Source organism: Eschrichtius robustus, chromosome 11 (assembly GCF_028021215.1).
Source record: "Eschrichtius robustus isolate mEscRob2 chromosome 11, mEscRob2.pri, whole genome shotgun sequence".
NCBI lineage: Eukaryota > Metazoa > Chordata > Mammalia > Artiodactyla > Eschrichtiidae > Eschrichtius > Eschrichtius robustus.
This window is the reverse complement of record NC_090834.1, coordinates 69,854,305-69,873,652: the sequence shown is the minus strand read 5'-3', so window position 1 is coordinate 69,873,652 and position 19,348 is coordinate 69,854,305. Positions and strand designations below refer to the sequence as shown.

General features: G+C 49.3%; 1 protein-coding gene and 1 pseudogene across 10 annotated transcripts in view; one reads left to right on the top strand and one right to left on the bottom strand.

Annotated features, from left to right (window-relative positions):
* The window catches only part of MICAL2 (microtubule associated monooxygenase, calponin and LIM domain containing 2), a 224,182-nt gene that overhangs the window by 114,292 nt on the left and 90,542 nt on the right, over nucleotides 1-19,348 (bottom strand). For all 10 annotated transcript variants that reach the window (XM_068555431.1, XM_068555426.1, XM_068555425.1 and 7 more), the window contains 9 exons: nucleotides 15,828-15,983; nucleotides 12,175-12,275; nucleotides 7,218-7,475; nucleotides 5,931-6,046; nucleotides 4,954-5,080; nucleotides 4,218-4,308; nucleotides 2,929-3,076; nucleotides 1,674-1,873; nucleotides 1,170-1,276 (listed from right to left, as the gene is read on the bottom strand). In XM_068555431.1, coding sequence (XP_068411532.1) covers nucleotides 1,170-1,276; nucleotides 1,674-1,873; nucleotides 2,929-3,076; nucleotides 4,218-4,308; nucleotides 4,954-5,080; nucleotides 5,931-6,046; nucleotides 7,218-7,475; nucleotides 12,175-12,275; nucleotides 15,828-15,983 — 1,304 coding nt within the window. The remainder of the gene's footprint in view (nucleotides 1-1,169; nucleotides 1,277-1,673; nucleotides 1,874-2,928; nucleotides 3,077-4,217; nucleotides 4,309-4,953; nucleotides 5,081-5,930; nucleotides 6,047-7,217; nucleotides 7,476-12,174; nucleotides 12,276-15,827; nucleotides 15,984-19,348) is intronic.
* On the top strand, nucleotides 7,959-8,042 carry LOC137772780 (U6 spliceosomal RNA; annotated as a pseudogene).

Genomic DNA, 19,348 nt, shown 5'->3' with positions numbered 1-19,348 from the left:
AGTCAGCACAACCGCTGCTGCCTTCCAGGGAGCACAGCCCTCAGGGGAAAAAGTGACCACTGATCACATAGCCCAGGGAAAGAAAGGAGGCCATGGGGCCCCAGCCCCACCCTGGGCGGAGGGGTTGGCAGGACAAGGCATGACTGGCCAGCGGTTAAGAGCCTGTTGGCAACCCAGAGACACTGAGACGCACGCAGAGGCCTGCAGCCCCCTGCCGAGTCAGTGGAGGGAAGGCAAGCTCTGTGCGAGCCCCTGCAGCCTAACATCTCTGGGCCTCCACTTTTTATCTGTAAAATGAGCACATCAAGCAAGGCAACTTGTATTATACCTTCCATGGAGATGCCGTCATTCATATTACCCTGTAATTTCGCATAAGGCCTATGGTTTCCAAACTGCGTACCAAGGCACCCTGTGGCACCAGAGTGAACTCAGAGAGGAGCCGCAGGATATTTTAGATTTTCTAGGGAAGCACGGTGATGCCTGTCACACACCTTGCAAAATTCCCCTAGCAAGTTATTTGGATATAACTACTTAACAAACGAAAATTTTAGGCATTTCTTTTGATCTGGGGGCAGTGTGAAAAAAAATTACTAAGACACTAAAGGTGCCATAAGTTGGGAAAATTTGGGAATCTCTTTATTAGGTTCTGAGCCCCTCAAAGGCAAGGTCCATATGTTACTCACCTCTGTATATTTGCTCCCCTCATCAAAAACAAACAAAACATTCAGCCTTAAAGTTGGCATGAACAGGGCCCAGTAAACATTGTTGAATGAATGAATTAAAAAAATGAATGGAACAGAATATGTAAATGTAGCCTCATCATCCACTTCTGCTACTAAATGGCTATCGTGTTCTTGATCTAAATTGCTTAACAAAGTGAGATATCGTGTCCATCTCCCTGCTTAGCAGGCAGAGCTAATCTGATTTACTTTTAAAAATACTCACCAGCATGTCCTCTTTGCTCTCTACCCTGCCCTTCCTATAACCACATTGAAGGCACTGAAGCTGGCTACATGGTGCAGGGGAACTTGACTGAGTTCGACTCATGTCTTCGTGAGCACTCAATCTGGGTAATTTATCAGCGTAAACAGACCCAGCACGTGGCATCTCCCTTCCCCTCACCCATCCACGTGTAAGAAGAAACAAAACAAACCCAGGCCGAAACTTACACGTGGAGTTCTCTTCCTTGGAAACGTGAGGTTGAGATAGTTATGAGAAATGGATGATTTGGCCATGCCGAGGTCAGCATTCTCTCCGTAGTTTTTGCGCCAAGAATCTGTTAGGAAATAAAAGTAAGACTGAGATCCAGATCCATCCACTGCTCCCCCAGAGCTCACGGGGTGTCACTGAGACAAGGTCCCTCCAAAATAATTCCCTCACCCCCAACTGAAGCTGTCAGTGGCCTGCATAGAGGGCTGGTGCCGCTCTGTCAGTGATCTTCCGGTGACAAGGGCAGATGCAGGCCAGCCCCATGTGGCACCTGCCACACAGGACCCACTTACATACATGGGTCTGGGTGTGTGGGGTCCACCCTTGTTTGGGCTCAAAGGCAAAGGGAGGGCAGGGGTCAGCCCCAGAACAGAGGACATCAGTGTGAAGAGCAGCCAGATGCGGGCACAGGGCAGAGACGGCTCAGGGGCTGGCAAAGCCTCATCCTGAAAGCAGGTCCTTACCCACAGGCCTCAGCGGGGTGCCCCGGAAGAGCTCATAGAACTTGGAGAGGTACATGACCATGCTGAGCTTGTCGGGCTGCGGGGCTGAGGCCATCTCTTTGCCCGTGGTCACTGGGGGGATGCCAAACTCACGCTCGGCCACGTCAAATGCCAGCTGGTTGTTCTCCACAGTGTCATCTTCATTCAAAGAGTCGAAGTTGCTGGAGAATCAGAACAAGGTGAAGTTTTCGGAGAGGATGCAGAGGGGTGCAGAGCTGAGCAAACTTAGCCATAAGGAGCACTGCAAGTGACAAGGCCCTTGCTCCAATCCCCCCACCACGACCCCCCACCCCTCAGGGGGGCTCAGCCAGAAGACGCTAACCCTGTCCTCACTCAGGGTGGAACCAATCAGATCTGGGCCACGAAAATGTCATTTGCTACCTGGGATGAAAAAATCAGAAAATGATTGGAAAATTTATGAACTACTTTACTTTTCAATAGTTCCCATACGTTCTTTTCCTGTTAATTACAAAAGTGATATGGGCTTCTTGTAAATAAAAGGATCAAGTTATATAAAGTAAGAGGTGAGAGCCTCATCCCCTTCTCAAGGCAACCTCATTTCCTAAAGGTACCAATTGATAAACTTTACTAGGTTTCCATCCAGCCTTCTGGATGAATTTGCTCATGGGTGTGAGGTTACACTGCAGTTGATTTAAACACAACATAACAGATGTATTGTGCTTTCAACATCACAAAGCATTTCCACAAACATAATCCAATCTTCCTAATGACCCTGCCATTATTCCTGATTTATAGATGAAGACGGCAAACTCAGAGAAGATAAGGGGCTTGCCCAACATTATACAGCTAACGGATCTGGGTCACAAATCTAATTCTTTTGGCTGTAAAACCCTCAAGCTGGTCCCCAGAATTAGATCTTGCCCACAAGTCCTCTCTTGAGGGTAGAGCTCCAAGGTGTGAACACTCAAATTTCCCAAATGAAGGGGGTTTGGTGTGTGAGTGCAATCAATCACTGAGCCTGAGTCATTCTGCTCCTTACATAGAAGGAACGCAGATCAAACAAGTTGCTGGCAGAATAATCGGTGCAAAGGGAAAAGAACAAACTGAAGAAAAAATTCAAATTGAAAGTACGCAAAGAGAAATACTGATCTACGTCCTGAAGATTCTACATCTAGAACAGCCCTGGTCTCCCTTGTCTCCAGGGTCCCCTTGGGCCATGCGGGGCTCGCCAGGTCCAGCTGGGCCCCAGACTCACATCAGCTCAGGCCGGAAGCGGTGGATGATGGCACACAGGGCCAGGCCACTCCGCCAGGATGTGGTCAGGTCTGTGACGCTGACATGCTGGTAGCCCTTGGTCTGCTGCTGGCACCAGGTTAAGAGCTTGCTGGGCCGGATGTCTGACTCTGCAGCAAGAGGAGACGGACAGTGGTGAAGCGCTCTACGGAAATCTCAGCAGTTCCCCTGGGGACCCGCTCTGTCGGCCACCACGGGTGGGGACCGGGAGGAACAGCACTGAGGCAAGGGGCTGTGGGCACAGTTGCAGCCCCACGAGGGGGTCCTGTCAAGAGCATGCAGGAGGGCAGGATGCTGGGACACGAAGCATGCTCTCCTGCAGGAAAAAGTTCCTGAGACCCCCTCTGGCCAGGTCCTGGTTAGAGGCTAGGAACATAGAGGCGAGGATGACATGGACTCTGCCAACAACATGCTTATCCTGTGCGGAAGACAGACACAGCAGTGGGTGACAATAACAGAGAAACCCAATGCCAGGGGAGCACATGAGCGGGTCTGCCAGAGTCTACCAGGGCAGGGGAACTCGCCAAAGAAAGGGTCATGGAGGAGGTGCATTTGACTGCTTCTAGAAGAGTGTCTAGGACAGAAGGAGATCTCCAGGAAAACAAAAACGACTGTGCCATGGCAAAGAATCTAGAGAAGCCTGCCATGTTATGTGAAATGGTTTATTAAAGGCCGGCAGCAGCAGGGCGTGTGGGTGTGGAAGGCAGGGAGGAGTGGCTGGTGAGGCTGAGTTTGCCCAGTGGCGGGCAGGATGCAAGGTCTGGGCAGGCAGTGGAAGCCAGGTGTGTCTTTAAGCAGGATGGTGACCTGAGCACAGCCGGGTGGACGCTGGGAAGCTGGTCATTTAATCATCCCTTCCCTCCGCACTTAGCACCAGCCTTGTGCCCAGCACTGTGCCAGGCCCTGGAAGACCAGGAAAAGAGTGAAGCGCACGGAGCTTGTTATCTAGCTGGGAGACAAGACTCCTCATACTGGCAACAACAGGAAAAGAAAAGCAAGTCCCAGGGAAGTCATTCCGGTTCACTTTAATGTGCCAAGCGCTCGCCTCTAACCCACACAATGATCTTATGGTTGGTATCGTCCTTGTCCTGGTTTTACAGATGAGGAAAGTGAAGTGCAGAGAGCAGAGGCACCTGGCCAAGGTCATGCAGGTCACTGGATCAGAGCCAGGCTGGCTGCAGGGCCTGTGCCCCAGTGGTCACCTAGCAGGCCTCCTCCCTGCAAAGCTGGGGTCCCAGGAGGGCCACTTACCCCGCCTGGAGAGGCCGACGGATCTCCTCACTGAGCCCAGCCTCTCGAGAGGGCACTGGTGCAACTCTTTAGTGATGTACAAATGCTTCACCTAGGAGCGAGAGAGGACACACAGCTGTCTGCTAGTTTTTCCCCAAACCCTAGTCGTTGCAGGGTCACTGAACCCACCCCACCCACTCATCAACACTGGCTGCCCTTTTCCTCTCTCACCGAAGGACATGACCTTCAGCAAGGGAACCAGCAACTTGAAACAGAGCTGCGGATCTGTCATCCACCCAAATGTGGGGGAACTTGAGCGTGAATATATGTAATTAGCTGATTTTTAAAATTCACACCATTCTTTGTGCTATTGACTGCACACTTGTGTGACTCTAAGTCAATGGGAGAAAAAATAGACTCTAGGACCTCGGACGGAAAGAACTTGATATTTGATCAAATAGATTATTTGAGAGAGGTATGCTCAGCAATGCATATGCTCAGTGACAAATAAACACACGTAAATACACGTACATATGTGGACACACACTTACATGTGTTCTAGTTCTCTCCTGTTGGCTAGAGAGATGCTGACTCTGCTTTACTCTGTGGCTTTCCCAGAGAGAGGAACTGGCCTCACCTTTGGGCCAAGAGGCAATGGTGGCCTGGGTCCCAAGGATGTGCCAAGATTTTAGGTGACCCCCCACTTCTCACCGCTCAGCGCCTGGTGACCCACACAGGACTCCAGGCAAGGCCTTACCTGATGGGGCCTGACGCAGTTTGAGTTGAGGTTTGGGTACCGCGTCCCCGGGTCCAGCGTGTACTGCTCAAAGTTCTTGTTGATGTTCTCTGGGGTCGTTTGAGGTAACAGCCGGTAAAGACTTTCTCTGGAGGAAGGCAGAGCAGAGGGGTCAAGGATTGCTCTTGCAGCCTCCGGCCTTCTCTCCACTCCTCCCCTCCACCCGCCTTCCCCTGCTCCCAAGAGCTTCTTAGATCTGTGTTTGCGTAACCCTTCCCAGCAATGCCTGGCCCTCCTGGTTCTCGAGATCTGCAAAGCGGGGGAGGGTCAACACGGTCAAGGGGAAGCAGGAGGGACCCTGGGAGGTGGTGAGGCTGGCCTCCTCCCCGGGGCAGAGGGCAGGGACTCGGAGCTGGCCGCCCAGAGACCTGTGGTTTTGCTATAACTGCCACTCAGCCACGCTGCCTCCTGTGGCTGGTCCCCCATGACCACAGGTCTCCACACCCAAGACCAGCAGGGGCCCGTCCCCACCCGCCAGCCCTGACTTATCCTGGTCCACCAGCTGTCACAGCCACGTGGCCAGCAGCAGGAGTCTGGGAGGAAGCCCAGGATCTCAGCAGCAGAAGAGGCCTGGGAGGTCAGAGCACCCAGCCCCCAACAGAGTGGGACTCAGTGCTGCAGTGGAAGCTTCCCCTAAACCCATTCTGGCTCCTCAGTGTCTCAGCAGTGCCAAGAACCCCAACTTCAGGGCCGCCCTGGATGAAGATTTCTCTTTGGCATCCAGGGCTTAAGGGCCTGGCCCCCACGGAAAGTCACTGGGGGAGGTAGATCATGACAGAGAACGTTTCCTTGGGGACCCCAATGATGAAATCAGGCCACATGTGGGAAGGCAGATGAGAGGGGGCAGAGGCTCCAGGTTCATCCAGCCTCACTCCCTCTCCTGCCTGAGTTTTGACCCGGCCCTGCCTCCAGCTGAGGGTCCTGCTGTCAATACTCACCTTTCAGCCAGCAGCTCCAGGTGAGGAGTGCCCTGGTCCCAGCTCTTCACCATCCACGCCGTGTCAAAGGCTGCCAGGAAGCCGCGGGCACAGCCGGTGCCCATCGGCCAGAACGGCTGCAAAGGACACATGCAAAGTTCTAGTTGATTCCAGTGATCCCCAGCCTGCCATCCCATTCTATCCAGCACTTGGTGTTTGCCAGGCCTGTGCGAGGCACTGGGGGGACAGAGAGGTGACAGGCAGCCCACTGGGACTCACCACAAACACCAATAGCTGTAGCACAAAGTCATATGCAAGGGTGCTATGACACGGGAATAGCAAAATTGCTTTGGGGGCTCAAAAAGGCAGAGGCAAAACCACCCTGGGCGGGGGAGACAGAAATCAAGGAATGCTTCAGGGAAGAGCTGCATTCGTGCTGATTTTAAAGAATGAATAGGATTCTGATCTTGATCCGTTCGGAACAGTGTGGGCAAAGGCTTGGTGGCGGGAAAATGACGGAGCCGGATGGAAAAGCAGCCCGTCTGGTTTGGGTGCAGCAGAGAGCACGGGTGGGGAGTACCAGGAGAGAGAAAGCTGGGAGGGAGGATTGGGACAGAAGCAGAGGGGGTGCTGAGTGCTTAAGCAAGGAGCTTAGGTTCGAGTCCGCACACAGTGGTGAGCAAGCATTGATTCACCAAGCTAAGTTCTAACTAAACTGTTCCATGTGCACCCAAAGCGTGGTTTGAAATTTGATGCTAACTTCAGATAAATACATCAACATTTTTTGGTCAGTGCTTACATTAAGATAAAAATTTACCCTTTCTGAAATCATTCATTTAATGTAAGAATCCTAGCATCTGCAGATTTTCTGGGAAGAATTTTGAGCAGGGAGGCCATGGACTTTGGGGCCCACACTCTTTTCTTGCTCCTATTCAAACTCGATGCTGAAAAGGCCGCAGAAATCCACCCAGAGGAGGAAGAAGTCTCCAACCAGCTGCAGATCTGCACGCTCTGGGAAGGATGGCCTGACCCGGGCCGCTTAATTTTGTACTTCAACCGAGAAGTCAGCCCAGAAAAACCCAGAGGGGCAAGAGGAAGTGTTCCTGCCTGTATACAGGCAGAACTGACCCCTCTAAATTTCATCAAAGGTCAGGCTCTGAGGCCAGGACGGGCTCTGCAGAGTCCTGCCAGTTGGCTGAGAGCCTGTCCTTCCCTTGGGCTGCAGGACAGCAGATGCTGCCAGTTAGAATAGCAATGTGGGGATCTGTCTTCCAGCAGGAATGAGGGGGCTCCAAAAGCAGGTGGTACCTCAAGCAAGCTGTCGCCCACCAGGGCCACGAGCAGCTGGTGTGACTGTCGCTCGCGCACCAGGGCTGCATTCTCGGAGGCGTACATAGAGGTGAAATCGAACATGGCCACGTCGGGTTGTCCGTAATGGTTCATGGCAAAGTCTAAAGATGGCAGCTGGTAATTGGTGGCGAAGTCTGCAGCTTCGCGTGCATAGGAAAGCAGGTTGTCCTGGTTCACGTTCTCTGCACACAGCAGCATCTCTGTGTCGATATAGTCCTGGGGGAAAGAACAAGAGCACAGTATAGCAACCTGCCCCTCAAAAGGGCAAGGAGTCATACCTACTTCTTTGTAAAAGGACATGGAATGGACTTGCAGAGAGGCTAATCAAAACAAATAGAAAATCGGGGCCAAGGGAATAAAGAGGAACCAAATCAGCCACCTGTGAACGTTAACAGAGTTATGATTAAGCATCAAATTTGGCTTTGGGCTTCCCTGGTGGCGCAATGGTTAAGAATCCGCCTGCCAATACAGAGGACATGGGTTCGATCCCTGGTCTGGGAAGATCCCACATGCCGCGGGGCAGCTAAGCCCATGTACCACAACCACTGAGCCCGCGCTTTAGAGCCTGCGAGCCACAACTACTGAAGCCCTTGGGCTTAGAGCCTGGGCTCTGCAACAATAGAAGCCACCACAATGAGAAGCCCGCGCACCGCAAAGAAGACCCAACGCGGCCAAAAATAAATAAATTAAATAAATAAATTTTTAAAAAAAATTTGGCTTTATTGGAACGATACAGAGAAGATTAGCATGGCCCCCCAAAAAAAAAAAAAAAAATTTGGCTTTGAGCTTCCTGGCATCCAAGGCAAAAGGGAAATGTGATATATACAGGGTTTTCTTTATCAGAAAGAAGGAAGCATAGAAATTCCTAGGGGAGGATATTTTTTCCTGGCACTAAATTCTAAAAGAACTGTCTGACATAGGAATTTTGACAGAGAACATTGTGTAGTCATGAACCGTGTACTCAGTAATGATCCTGCAGCAAATATAGAAGCATATTTCATGTGGCTGCTTCTTGTGATAACTTTCAGTGAAACTAAAAGACAAAAGAGCAAATGAGTAAGACTGATTTTATAACAGACTAAGCTAAGCTAATGTGGTCCAGAAATGCTGCGGCTAGTGGTCAAACAAGTCCGAAAAAGAAATGGGTAATTGGCATAACTCTCAAACTTCCTCTCCACGATCAGTTACCCTTTTCTCAACAGGCTGAGGGCTCCTCGGGGCTCTGCTTTGCTCTTACAGTGTTAACTGTTACACTTCCCTGCTGGGAGGTAGAGAACCCTGAGCTTAGAGGACTAGGATATCCACCCTGGAGGGACACTGGCAATGAACCATAGGATGTCTCCCAGAGTCCAATCTGCTCATTGTGTGGCTATAGAAACTAAAAGACTATCTTTCCCAAAAGGAGACACAGAAAATGCAAATCCTTGGGGCAGGGGGCAGGGACTAGTGTATAAGACCAACACAGGCCTTGGGTCAGTGAGATCAACAGGTCAAATTCCATCTCTGTTTACTGACTCCATAAATTTGGGCAAGTGATTGAACTTTTCTGAGTCTCCGTAATCTCACTTGTAAAATTTGAATTTGTAAAATGAGACTAACAAAATCTACTCCCTATATAGGACCACGTGAGGACTGAATGAGACCGTGGACATGACTCCCTAGCCCAAAGCCTAGGAATTGGGAAGTTCTCAATGGTTGGGAATTCCTGTCCCTAATAAATCATGATGGCACAAACCACACCATGTGGTGAAGTGATCCCAGACCCACCGAGGGCACCAGCAAGGGCATTTAGAAAGGTCTAAGAAGGCACAGCCTCAACTACAAACAGTGACCTACTGTGGCAATTTTCCCAACAGCCATGATTTCCCAGAAATTCTAATATTTCCACATTCAAGCCACATCAACTAAATGGAACCCAGTGTTGGCCCAAGAGCCCTTTGTCAGGTCATGGAGTCCAGGCTGGAGCTCGTATTATTCGCTTTCCTTTCTCATATCTATTCTTACATCACATAATCACTCTCCTTCTTGAAGGTGTGGAAGAGTGAATGGAGAAATCTCAAAAATACCCCCTCTTCAAAACATGCCACAAGAACCCCCGCGGAGGACCGGGTGGTGGATGAATGTGGACACTGTATGATGAAGGTGGCAGCTGGTGCTGAAGCCACACGCAGGACTGTGGAGACCTGGCCAAGGGGCAGACCCCCCGGCTGTGCCGGGATGACAGCCACCTGGCCCAGGGCTGCTGGGAGAAGTCAAAGGGCCTTGCAGGGCAGGAGGTCCCAGGTGAGTGGGCGGATGGCAGAACAGACTTGTAGGGAACAGATGAGAACAAGGATGAGAGAGAAAAAGTGGGAACGGGGCTGTAATAAAGTGGGCAGAGCTGAGGAAGGAGTGCTAAATGAAGATAAAGGCAGGGGGCGAATTTGGACCTCATTTTGCACAGGCCCAGGGAACTGAAGAGAGGCTGGGTCCTAGACGGAGGTGGGGAAGGAGAGAGGGAAGCAGTAAACATGAGAGAAGGGTGGGGAATCCAACAGGAAGACTAGTCACCCCAAGTGAAAAGCTGGAAAGAAGCTGTAGACCAGAAGAGAAGGTCAGACAATGTCTGTTCACTGCTTCAAATGAGGGTGGACTCGGCATTGAGAGACCAGCTGTGACGTGTTTCCATCCACCTCACACATCTGGCAACCAAGCTCCCTCCTACTGAGGTGAGACCAAGCCTGTGTGTGCATGGACCAGCAGAGGCAGGAGCCAGGAAGGACGGACACAGCTGGGAGCCCAGAGGCAGGGTTTCCTGAGGAGAAACTTTACTCTCCCTTCAGTAGTCATAGAAAGAGGCCCAGAGATCAGCAGGAATAGATGGGGAAGCAGGTCAGTCAGTCATTCAACAAACATTCACTCGGCACCTTGTGCGTCTCGAGGAAGACGCTGACCCATACAGGGACAGGAAAACAGAGGACTTGCCATTCCTCTGGGAGCGAGAGAAAAATGGTAATTTAAGTAGCTCGGGGTAAAGGGGTAGAGGGGTCAGCTCCCAGCTTATGCAAATGCTATAGAGCTTGGCTGGACACCTGGAGACTCAAGCCAGGGCTCCTGAACCAAATGGTGTCGAGTTCTCCCACGTCCAGCCGTGGCCTCCAATTCCTAGAGTTCATGTCTTATACCTAGAGGGCCCTCTGCACCAGCTCAGCTGATACTCCTAGATTCTCTGAGGGAGAAGGGAGGCCTTGATGAGGACAACTGTGGGCCTGGGATCTGCTCCCAGCTCCTGCAGTAATTATGGGACCAGAGCGAGGAGCTTCCACCCACCTGTGCCATGACACACAGCCTGAGAGGGGAGCATGGAGGGGCTCTGACAACTGCCAAAAAATCAAGTCACCATGAGCAACACGTTGTGGCCAGGACAAACACCCTGGGATGACCTGGGGGAACCTTAGCATCTCAGCAGGCCGGAGTACTCAGCCAATGAAATAGGAACCCCAAGTCAAACTTGGCCTGACTTTCCAGGGGTGGGATAACAAGAGCCTCCCTAGACCCTCCTCTGCAAAGGTACCCTCTGCGCCTGCACCCTGGACCCCAAATAGTCCTTCCCTATCTGACACAGGCATCCCAATAGGGGAGGTAACTTTGGGAGGGACACCTGTGGAACAGAAGGAAAATGGGGACATGGCCTCACCTCCCCCAGACCGGGTCAGCAGTGGGGCACCAGATATTGAAACCCACTGCTCGCACATCTGCTGACTGTGTTAAGTAGGCTTCATTCAACCCCCCCCCCGCACTCCCCCCCCCCCGGCCAATTCCCAGCCTTCTGTCCAGCAACTCGGGCTCTCAGCAAAGCCCTGAGCTGATGTAGAGGAGGCCCAGGGGAGGGCTGGGTTACTAAAGCTGTCCAGCCGGCTGCCAGCACAAGCTGGTGTGAGGATAGGCACATTCTTCTCTGACAAGCAGCAATGAATGGTCACCGTGCTGCCTGGGCTACAGGCCGACACCCCAAGAGCAGGCTGACCTTGGACTGCATGATCCTTATCTTAAGGGTACATACAGCAGCAGCGGCAGCTGCCGGAACAGGGTCTCTGGAGGGGTTGAAACCTGACCAAAGAAGGTGCCAGCCTGGGGCTGGCCACTCCACGTGCTTCTTCCTTGCAGCCCTGCTCTCTGTATAAGCATGAAGGTGCAAAGGCAGGAAGCAGAGGCCAGGAAGCCAGCAGGACAAAAAAGCAAGTGTCCAAACCAGGCAGAGAAGTTATGGAGGGAATCTACCAACTTGCTACATGCCAAGCGCTCTGTACACGTTTTAAAATTTATTCCTCTGAACAATCCTTTTAGTTAGAAACTATTATTCCTATTCTGCAGACAAGAAGACTGAGGTTCAGAGAAGGCAAACAGCTTAGTCACAGTCCTGAGTTAATACATGGCAGAGCGAAGATTCAACTTGAGTCTTCTTGACTGCAATAGGGCTTTCCCCCATACCATGACAAGGGGGCTGCAGCGTGAAATTCACAAGTGAAACTGCCTGGATCCCACTAGGACAAGGAGCCCCCATCTGCCTCCAAAGTATGTGTGTGACCTCCCAGAAAAGGAGGCAGGGATAAATGAGACACTTGAAAGGAAAAGACTCAGCTGATCTCTCAGTGGTTAAGAACCCACACTAACACCTGGGTAAGAATTTCAGCATTTCCCCCTCCCGCACCAGCCCAGCTCTCTGCAGAAACACCTCTGCCTCTATTGTTCGTGTGGGCTCCTCCATCCAACACTCACGCACCACCAAGGAGAAGGGCGTGGTGGATGGTGGTCCCTTCCCTCTTCCCCCCATTACTCAGTTTCTGGCAGGATGACATCTGCTCCCACACTCGCTGATGCTGCCAGCCCAGGTCACAAAGGGAAAGACAGGACATCATAGCCAAGCGATACGTACATTAATGATGACACCTTTGTCAAGCAAGCTCTGCTTCTTGGCAGTCATGACAAAATAGTGGGTGCAGTCCTTGTAGTAAACAATGTTCTCAAGGTCAATCCCTGAAAAGAGAAGGTTCATGGACTCAGTATTATTTCCTCAGCGCCTACTGTGTGTCAGGAGCCCTGCTTTGCCTCATTACAGGTCTCACTATTTACCTGCAGAATATTGGTGTTAGACAAGTTTCTAAGACATACAAGGCGAGCAAAGATGAGATCAAGTGCCAGAATTTACCCTAGTCACCACAGCTAGCTTTCACAGTCCCACAAAGATACTATTTCTTTTCTTTTTAAATTGAGATATAACATTGTGTAAGTTTAAGGTGTACATGTTGATTTGATACATTTAAAAAAAATTTTTTATACTAATTATGTTTTTTTTTAATTAATTATTTATTTATTTTTGGCTGCGTTGGGTCTTCATTGCTATGAGCAGGCTTTCTCTAGTTGCGGTGAGCGGGGGCTGCTCTTTGTTGCTGTGCGCAGGCTTCTCATTGTGGTGGCTTCTCCTGTTGCAGAGCACGGGCTCTAGGCACGCGGGCTCAGTAGTTGTGGCGCATGGGCTTCGTTGCTCCGCAGCATGTGGGATCTTCCCGGGCCAGGGCTCGAACCCGTGTCACCTGCATTGGCAGGCGGATTCTTAACCACTGCGCTATATATTGCAATATGATTAAGCCACTGTTTCTTTTTCTTTTTCTTAATAAATTTATTTATTTATTTTTGGCTGCATTGGGTATTGTGTGCAGGCTTCTCACTGCGGTGGCTTCTCTTGTTGCGGAGCACAGGCTCTAGGCACACGGGCTTCAGCAGTTGTGGTTCATGGGCTCTAGGGCACAGGCTCAGTAGTTGCAGCGCACGGATTTAGTTGCTCCGCAGCATGTGGGATCTTCCCGGCCCAGGGCCCGAACCTGTGTCCACTGCATTGGCAGGCGGATTCTTAACCACCTCGCCACCAGGGAAGTCCCCTAGCCACTGTTTCTTTTAAAACTCATAAAGCCCTTTGGGGCTGTAGACCAGTATTTCCAAGTCACAGCTGAGTACGTGCTGCAGGAAGGCACAGTGCTGTCTGTGGCATGGCAGCTAAGTGGCAACAGAACCAGGATTTGAACCCCAGCCTGTCTGATTCCAAGTCCCATCCACCGTTTCCTCCATGTGACCAGAGATGCAAAGAGCTGTGTGAATTCTCCAAAGACTGCTAAGGGACATTTCCACCATCCCCCTGTTATGTGTGAAAACCCAGGTGCCCTGGTAGAAAAACTCAATCAGAGGACTGGGTTGTATCTTTCTGTGCTTTCCACCAATTGCAAAAGACTTTATAGACTAGGTTTCTGCCTTAAAACAATGCCGTAAGATGACAGCGTAGCTCAGTGTTTCTCAAAGTAGGATCCCTAGCCAGCAGCAGCAGCAGTATCACCTGAGGACTTATTAGAAATGCAAATAACTGGCGCCCGACCCCAGGCCTACAGAATGGGAAACGCTGGGGGTCTGGCCAGCAATCTGTGCTTGAACAGGCCTTACAGGTGATTCTGTTCACACTCAAGTTCGAGAACCACTGGTTTGGTTTCTTTGAAGGGAGAGAAAGGAACAGAGGCAAGGCAACTTATCAGCAGTTATCACAGAGGCGTGCTGGGTAACCATGGAAACCCCTTTATTACTGTTAAATAGGAAACAGCCATCAATGCACAGGGCCCCCCAGAGGATCCGAGGAAATTCATCGCTCTCATTCTGTGAGGGGCATTGTTGTCGAACAATGGCCAAAGGTGATGACCTCTGCAAAGTGCAAAGGAAGCTCATTGAAACATTTGGAAAAACAAACTTGATGTCCTGTCATAATTTATATTTGGTGGTTTATTTAAGCATTTATTTTCTTGGTTTTTGAGGGGAAGAGAGGGCTGGAGAATTCTTAAATCATTCAAAAGGACATAATATGCTGGAAGGAAATACTTTTTTTTAAAAAAAAAATAATGCCACCATAGTGACACTCAGAGGGTCATGCAGTGGACACACATTGCTGTGGCCAGTAAGAAGCAGAGTCTGGCTCAATAACTAATCCCATTCCTAGAAAGCTATCTTACGGAAATAATCCAAAAGAAGTAGTTTTATTGGTAACAGTAAATAACTGAAAAGTTTAAATCAGAAGTCTGCAAACTTTTTCCGTAAAGGGCCAGAGAGTAAATATTTTGGGCTTTGTGGACCATCCGGTCTGTGTCGAAAGCCCTCATGGCACCAAGGTAAACAAAGCGGCCTGGCTGCATTCTAATAAACCTCTTTTTTATGGACTGTAAAACTTGAATTTCATAAATTTTCAACTTGTCCCCAAAATTTCTTCTTTTGATTTTTCTGCAGCCATTCAAAATATATTAAAAACCATTCTTAGCTTGAAGGCAATACAAACACACATGGTAGGTTTGCCAACCCCTGGTTTAAATGCTTCAGCAGTGGGTGACAATATATCCACTTGAAGAGCTATTCCGACAAACCTGACCATCAGTAGGACTGGGCACAGTGGACAGTATTTAAAATGTGACGCTGAATGAGACAAGGAGAATAACAGGATTGACTCTATGGTAAAAGCTCTAGCCATGTAAAAAGGATGCAGCTGGAAAATTACCGAAAAGGACTACATGAAAATGAGGACTGTTCCTGTGCTAGGTGGTGCTGGGTGTTAATGATTTATTTTTAGTACAAAACTTCTATGTAACATTGTTACACTGCCTTTCCACGGAGAAATATATATATTTCCAAATCAGGTTAAAAAGGGAAAAATTCTGAAATTTACTTAATTGGGAGCAGGAATTTCATCCCTCTTCACCCTCACCCTGCTTTATTTTTTCTCCACTATCCTTGTAGACCACCTGACATGTTATTTGATTATTGATGGTCCCTCCGCAACCCATAGAATATAAGCTCCGAGGGGGGGGTTTGCTTGTTTTGCCCACTGCTCTATCTCACGCCCTTGAACAGCATTTGGTACATAGTAGGTGTTCAATAAATATTTGTTGAGTAAATGAATGAATCCCTTCTTTCTTCAAGTCCCATGGTTTGGGGACAACCGATGCCCCTGGGTGAGTGTCGTGCCCCGCCTCCGCCGGCATCCCTGACTGTTCCTGAGGGAAAGGGCAGCGGGCGCACTGACAAAAGCACCTATGCTTCTTCAGGGACCACCCACAGGTTACTGGCTCCCCCTCAGAGCGCTCTGGGATCTCCACATTGGCGTCGGGCCTAGATTCACCAGCCTGGATTAGGATGGTTTCCGTGGCTGTCCCTCCCTGGACAAGGAGCCACTTACTGGGAGGGTACCGTGTCAATCTCGACTTTGTATCCCATGACATTGAGTGCAGGCATTCAATGGGCACTCAGTAAATGTCTCCTGAGTAAATAAATGTTTATCTATTTTCATGTACAACATCTAGAACTTTCCCTCAAGCATCCCTCTTGTCCCCGAAGGAATCCTGCCCATTATTAATCCTAAAGAGAAATCCCTGCTTCCACTTTATCAGCGTGAGTCTCCTGTCCCCAAGAGCTGGGAAAGCTGAGTGCCCTCCTCCCCCAACCCCTGTACGCTACAGAGAAGCACGGACAATGGCCTGGTTTGGAGAAAGGTGAGGGTCCCACCTGTTTCTTCTTTAAGATCCTGAAAAAATTTCTGATTGAAGATGAAAGCCACGCCGCTAATCTCTTCCACCTTGGCCTCAGCTGTGCTGTTTCTGTTTATGAAGTTGGCGGTGATCGCAATAGCCAGCTTCCCACGGAATTCTTTTCTTCTGAACCCTGTGGGAGGAAACGAGGAAAAGTGGGTCTTTCTTCTGGATTTGGTGTGAAAACTGGAAAAGATTACTGAGAAAGCTATTCTCAGATGGCCCACAGGCCAGTGAAACCAGAACTTTGGATCTAGAGAACAGGGGACAGGCAGAAATGCTGAGGTTTGTCCCCGAGGAGAAAACCCGTTGGAGGCCTTTCAAAGTCAGTGGGATTTTTTCCTTTTCTAAAATTAATAGGACCAATTATCCCTGTTAGGCTTCCACAAACAAAAGGCTAAACTGTGCTTCTCCAATGGGCAACCACAGGGCTCATCCTTTAGAGGATGTGTTAGGCATTGCTGCAAGGTAGTCTCATGAAAGACCCATCTGCACTTTAAACTTATACAATTAAAACTACGTTGTCAGCATTTCTCATGTTTTTTTCCCCCCCTTTGAACAGTAGAATTATGAGATTGAATTCCTGTGCAACAGAGATTTTAACAAATTTTCTTTCTACCTCCAGTCCATAGTGACTGGCACTTAGTACGCACTCAATAAATGTATAATGAATAGATGGAATTCTAACTTGCAATTATTTTAGTTCAGTGATTAATCGAGGTTCTTACAGTTTTCAATGGTATACATTGAAATCGCTTTTTAATGGCCGTAAGAATTCTGCACCCAATTACAATATGGGTTATTTTTTCCTCCCACTCCGACAGGCAATTCCAGGACAGCAGCTGGGTGTCCTACACTTCAACTCAATTCTGACACTATCTACTCAGAGATGGCATCAGATCCCACAGGTTAAGGGCTCAGTCCCACCAGATTGCCCTCCACTTCAGATGCCAATTATAAGCCCATGTTGTCACCTGTGCTTCTGACTAACCAGCTATAGATTGTAGGTTCAAGGACTCCCTCCTTGGATTTGATTAATTTTCTAGAGTGGCTCTCAGAATTCAGAGAACATCTTACTTCCTAAACAACTCGGGAGCAGCCAGTTGGAAGAGATGCTTAGAACAAGTTATGGGGAAAGGGCATGGAGCTTTCACGCCCTCTCCAAACAACGTGTTCACCAACCCGGAAACCGTATCCTTTGGGTTTTTGTGGAGGCTTCATTACAGAAGCCTGATTGATTAAATCACTGGCCATTGGTGACTGAACTCAATCTCCAGCCCCTCTCCCCTCCCAGGAGGTCAGAGGGTGGGACTGAAAGTTCCAACCCTCTAATCACTTGTTTGGCTCCCCTGGCAACCAGTCCCCTCCCTTCCTTAGGTGCTTTCCAAAACTCTCTTCATTAACATAAACTCGGTCTGAAAAGGAGCTTGTTATGAATAACAAGACACCCATTTCACCCTTATGGCTCTGAATTGATTTCAGGAACCGCGGACAAGAGGCCAAATATCATAACAAAAAATGCTCCCATTTGCCCTTATCGCTCAGGAAATTCCAAGGGTTTGGGTAGCTGTGCCAGAAAGGGGACAAAGACCAAATATAATTGCCTTATTATAAACCACAACATCACAGGCAGTTACACAGAGGATCACAAGCAGGTGGTCCCGTTTCAGTGGACCACCTCCTTCTAATCCACTTTCTTTTTAGCATCTGTCTTTTCCTGTAGTCCTGAACTTCCCCTCCACCCCAGGTACTGCTGTTTACTTTGCTTAATGCAAGGCATTTGTCTTGCTAGCAGACAGAACCATTGTCTTCAGCACCTGTGGGAATTCCCCTCACATTTGCTTACCATACACTGAAGCCTTGTGGCGATTCCCAAACTTCTTTGTCAAAAATCCCTTTGACTAAAAACCTTGGGTTGGGGATTCCCTGGTGGCGCAGTGGTTAAGAATCCGTCTGCCAATGCAGGGGACACAGGTTCGAGCCCTGGTCCGGGAAGATCCCACATGCCACGGAGCCACTAAGCCCGTGTACCACAACTACTGAGCCTGCGCTCTAGAGCCCACGAGCCACAACTACTGAGCCCGCGTGCCACAGCTACTGAAGCCCGCGTGCCTAAAGCCCGTGCTCCGCAACAAGAAGCCACCGCTATGAGAAGCCCGCACACCGCAAGGAGAGTAGCCCCCGCTCGCCATGACTAGAGAAAGCCCACGCGCAGCAACGAAGACCCAACGCAGCCAAAAATAAAATAAATGAAATAAATAAATATAAAAAAAAAACCTTGGGTTTCTATTCATTACTCACTCATTTTGATTCTTCATTAGACCTTTGTGGAAATGGTCAAAATGGCCACTAGTCTCTAGTATCTAACTGGGGTGATTTTGCCCCCCAGGAGCCTTTGGCCAAGTGTGGAGACGCTTCTGGTGGCCACAACTGAGGGTGCCGCTAAGCATCCTACAACGCACAGGACAGTCCCCACCACAAAAACTGGCCCCCAATTGCCAATAGTGCCCATTGGGAACCCTGCTCTAGTCTGCTTACCTGGTCCTCAGTTGCTCAAGTGGTTCGCCCCCTTCCTGCCCTGCTTTTCATGTTCACAACGTATCAAACCATCCCTCAAGCTGAGCATGGATCCTGGATTTTTATATTCACACTTACAGTTTTCTCAAACCATCAGAATGGGCTCAAAAATTCTAACAGTACAGCATTCAGGTTGGTAGCTTAAATTTTTTTTGTTTGATATCTGTTATTGAATGCTTGGGTCAGGGGAGTGGGTATGGAAGTGAAGAAAGAGGAAAGGAGCAGCGGGTCTATAGCAGGTGGGAAGTGCCTCAGCTAGGCAGACTACACATCCTGAGTTCTGTGAGGTCAGCCCTAGTTTAGGGAGGGTGTTCTGTCCTCAGAGAAGGTGCCCTCCCCAGCAGACATCTGCAGCCTGCAGCCCTTGAGCAGGGCAAGCTCAGAAAGCAGACCTGTCCCCAGCCCAAGAGATGCCATATGGGACCACTCTGTCCTCAACCCAGGGTCTTAAATAAGTACAGCTGGCGCAAATTAGTATAACCTGTGCACCAATTAACCTTGGGGCTGGGGTGGAGGTGATTGAAGGCATTTCTCGGCAATGGCATTTCTTCCTCTCTCAACCTGACTAGATTCTTCCCTAAAAACATGTTAACGCTTCCAAATTTAGAAGCAGAGAGGCACTGTTTTGTTCTTTGACAGTTTGGGCAAAACTTATCTTACTGCCCAGCGGTGAGCGTGCTTTAAAGTTATGAGAAGAGATGGGGTCCTCCTTCTGGGGTATTATACTTCACAGTAAACCAGTACCATGAAGAGTAGGAAAATGGTTCTCTTAGTTGGAAGAAGTAAGTATGAAAGCGCTTAGCACCATGGCTTTCACACTGGCAGATGCTCAGTAAATGTATGTTGATTTTTTCTTTTAATTTCCATGGTGTCTTTCTTTTATAAAACATTTTTACATTTTCCCAGCCCTTATAGCAATGT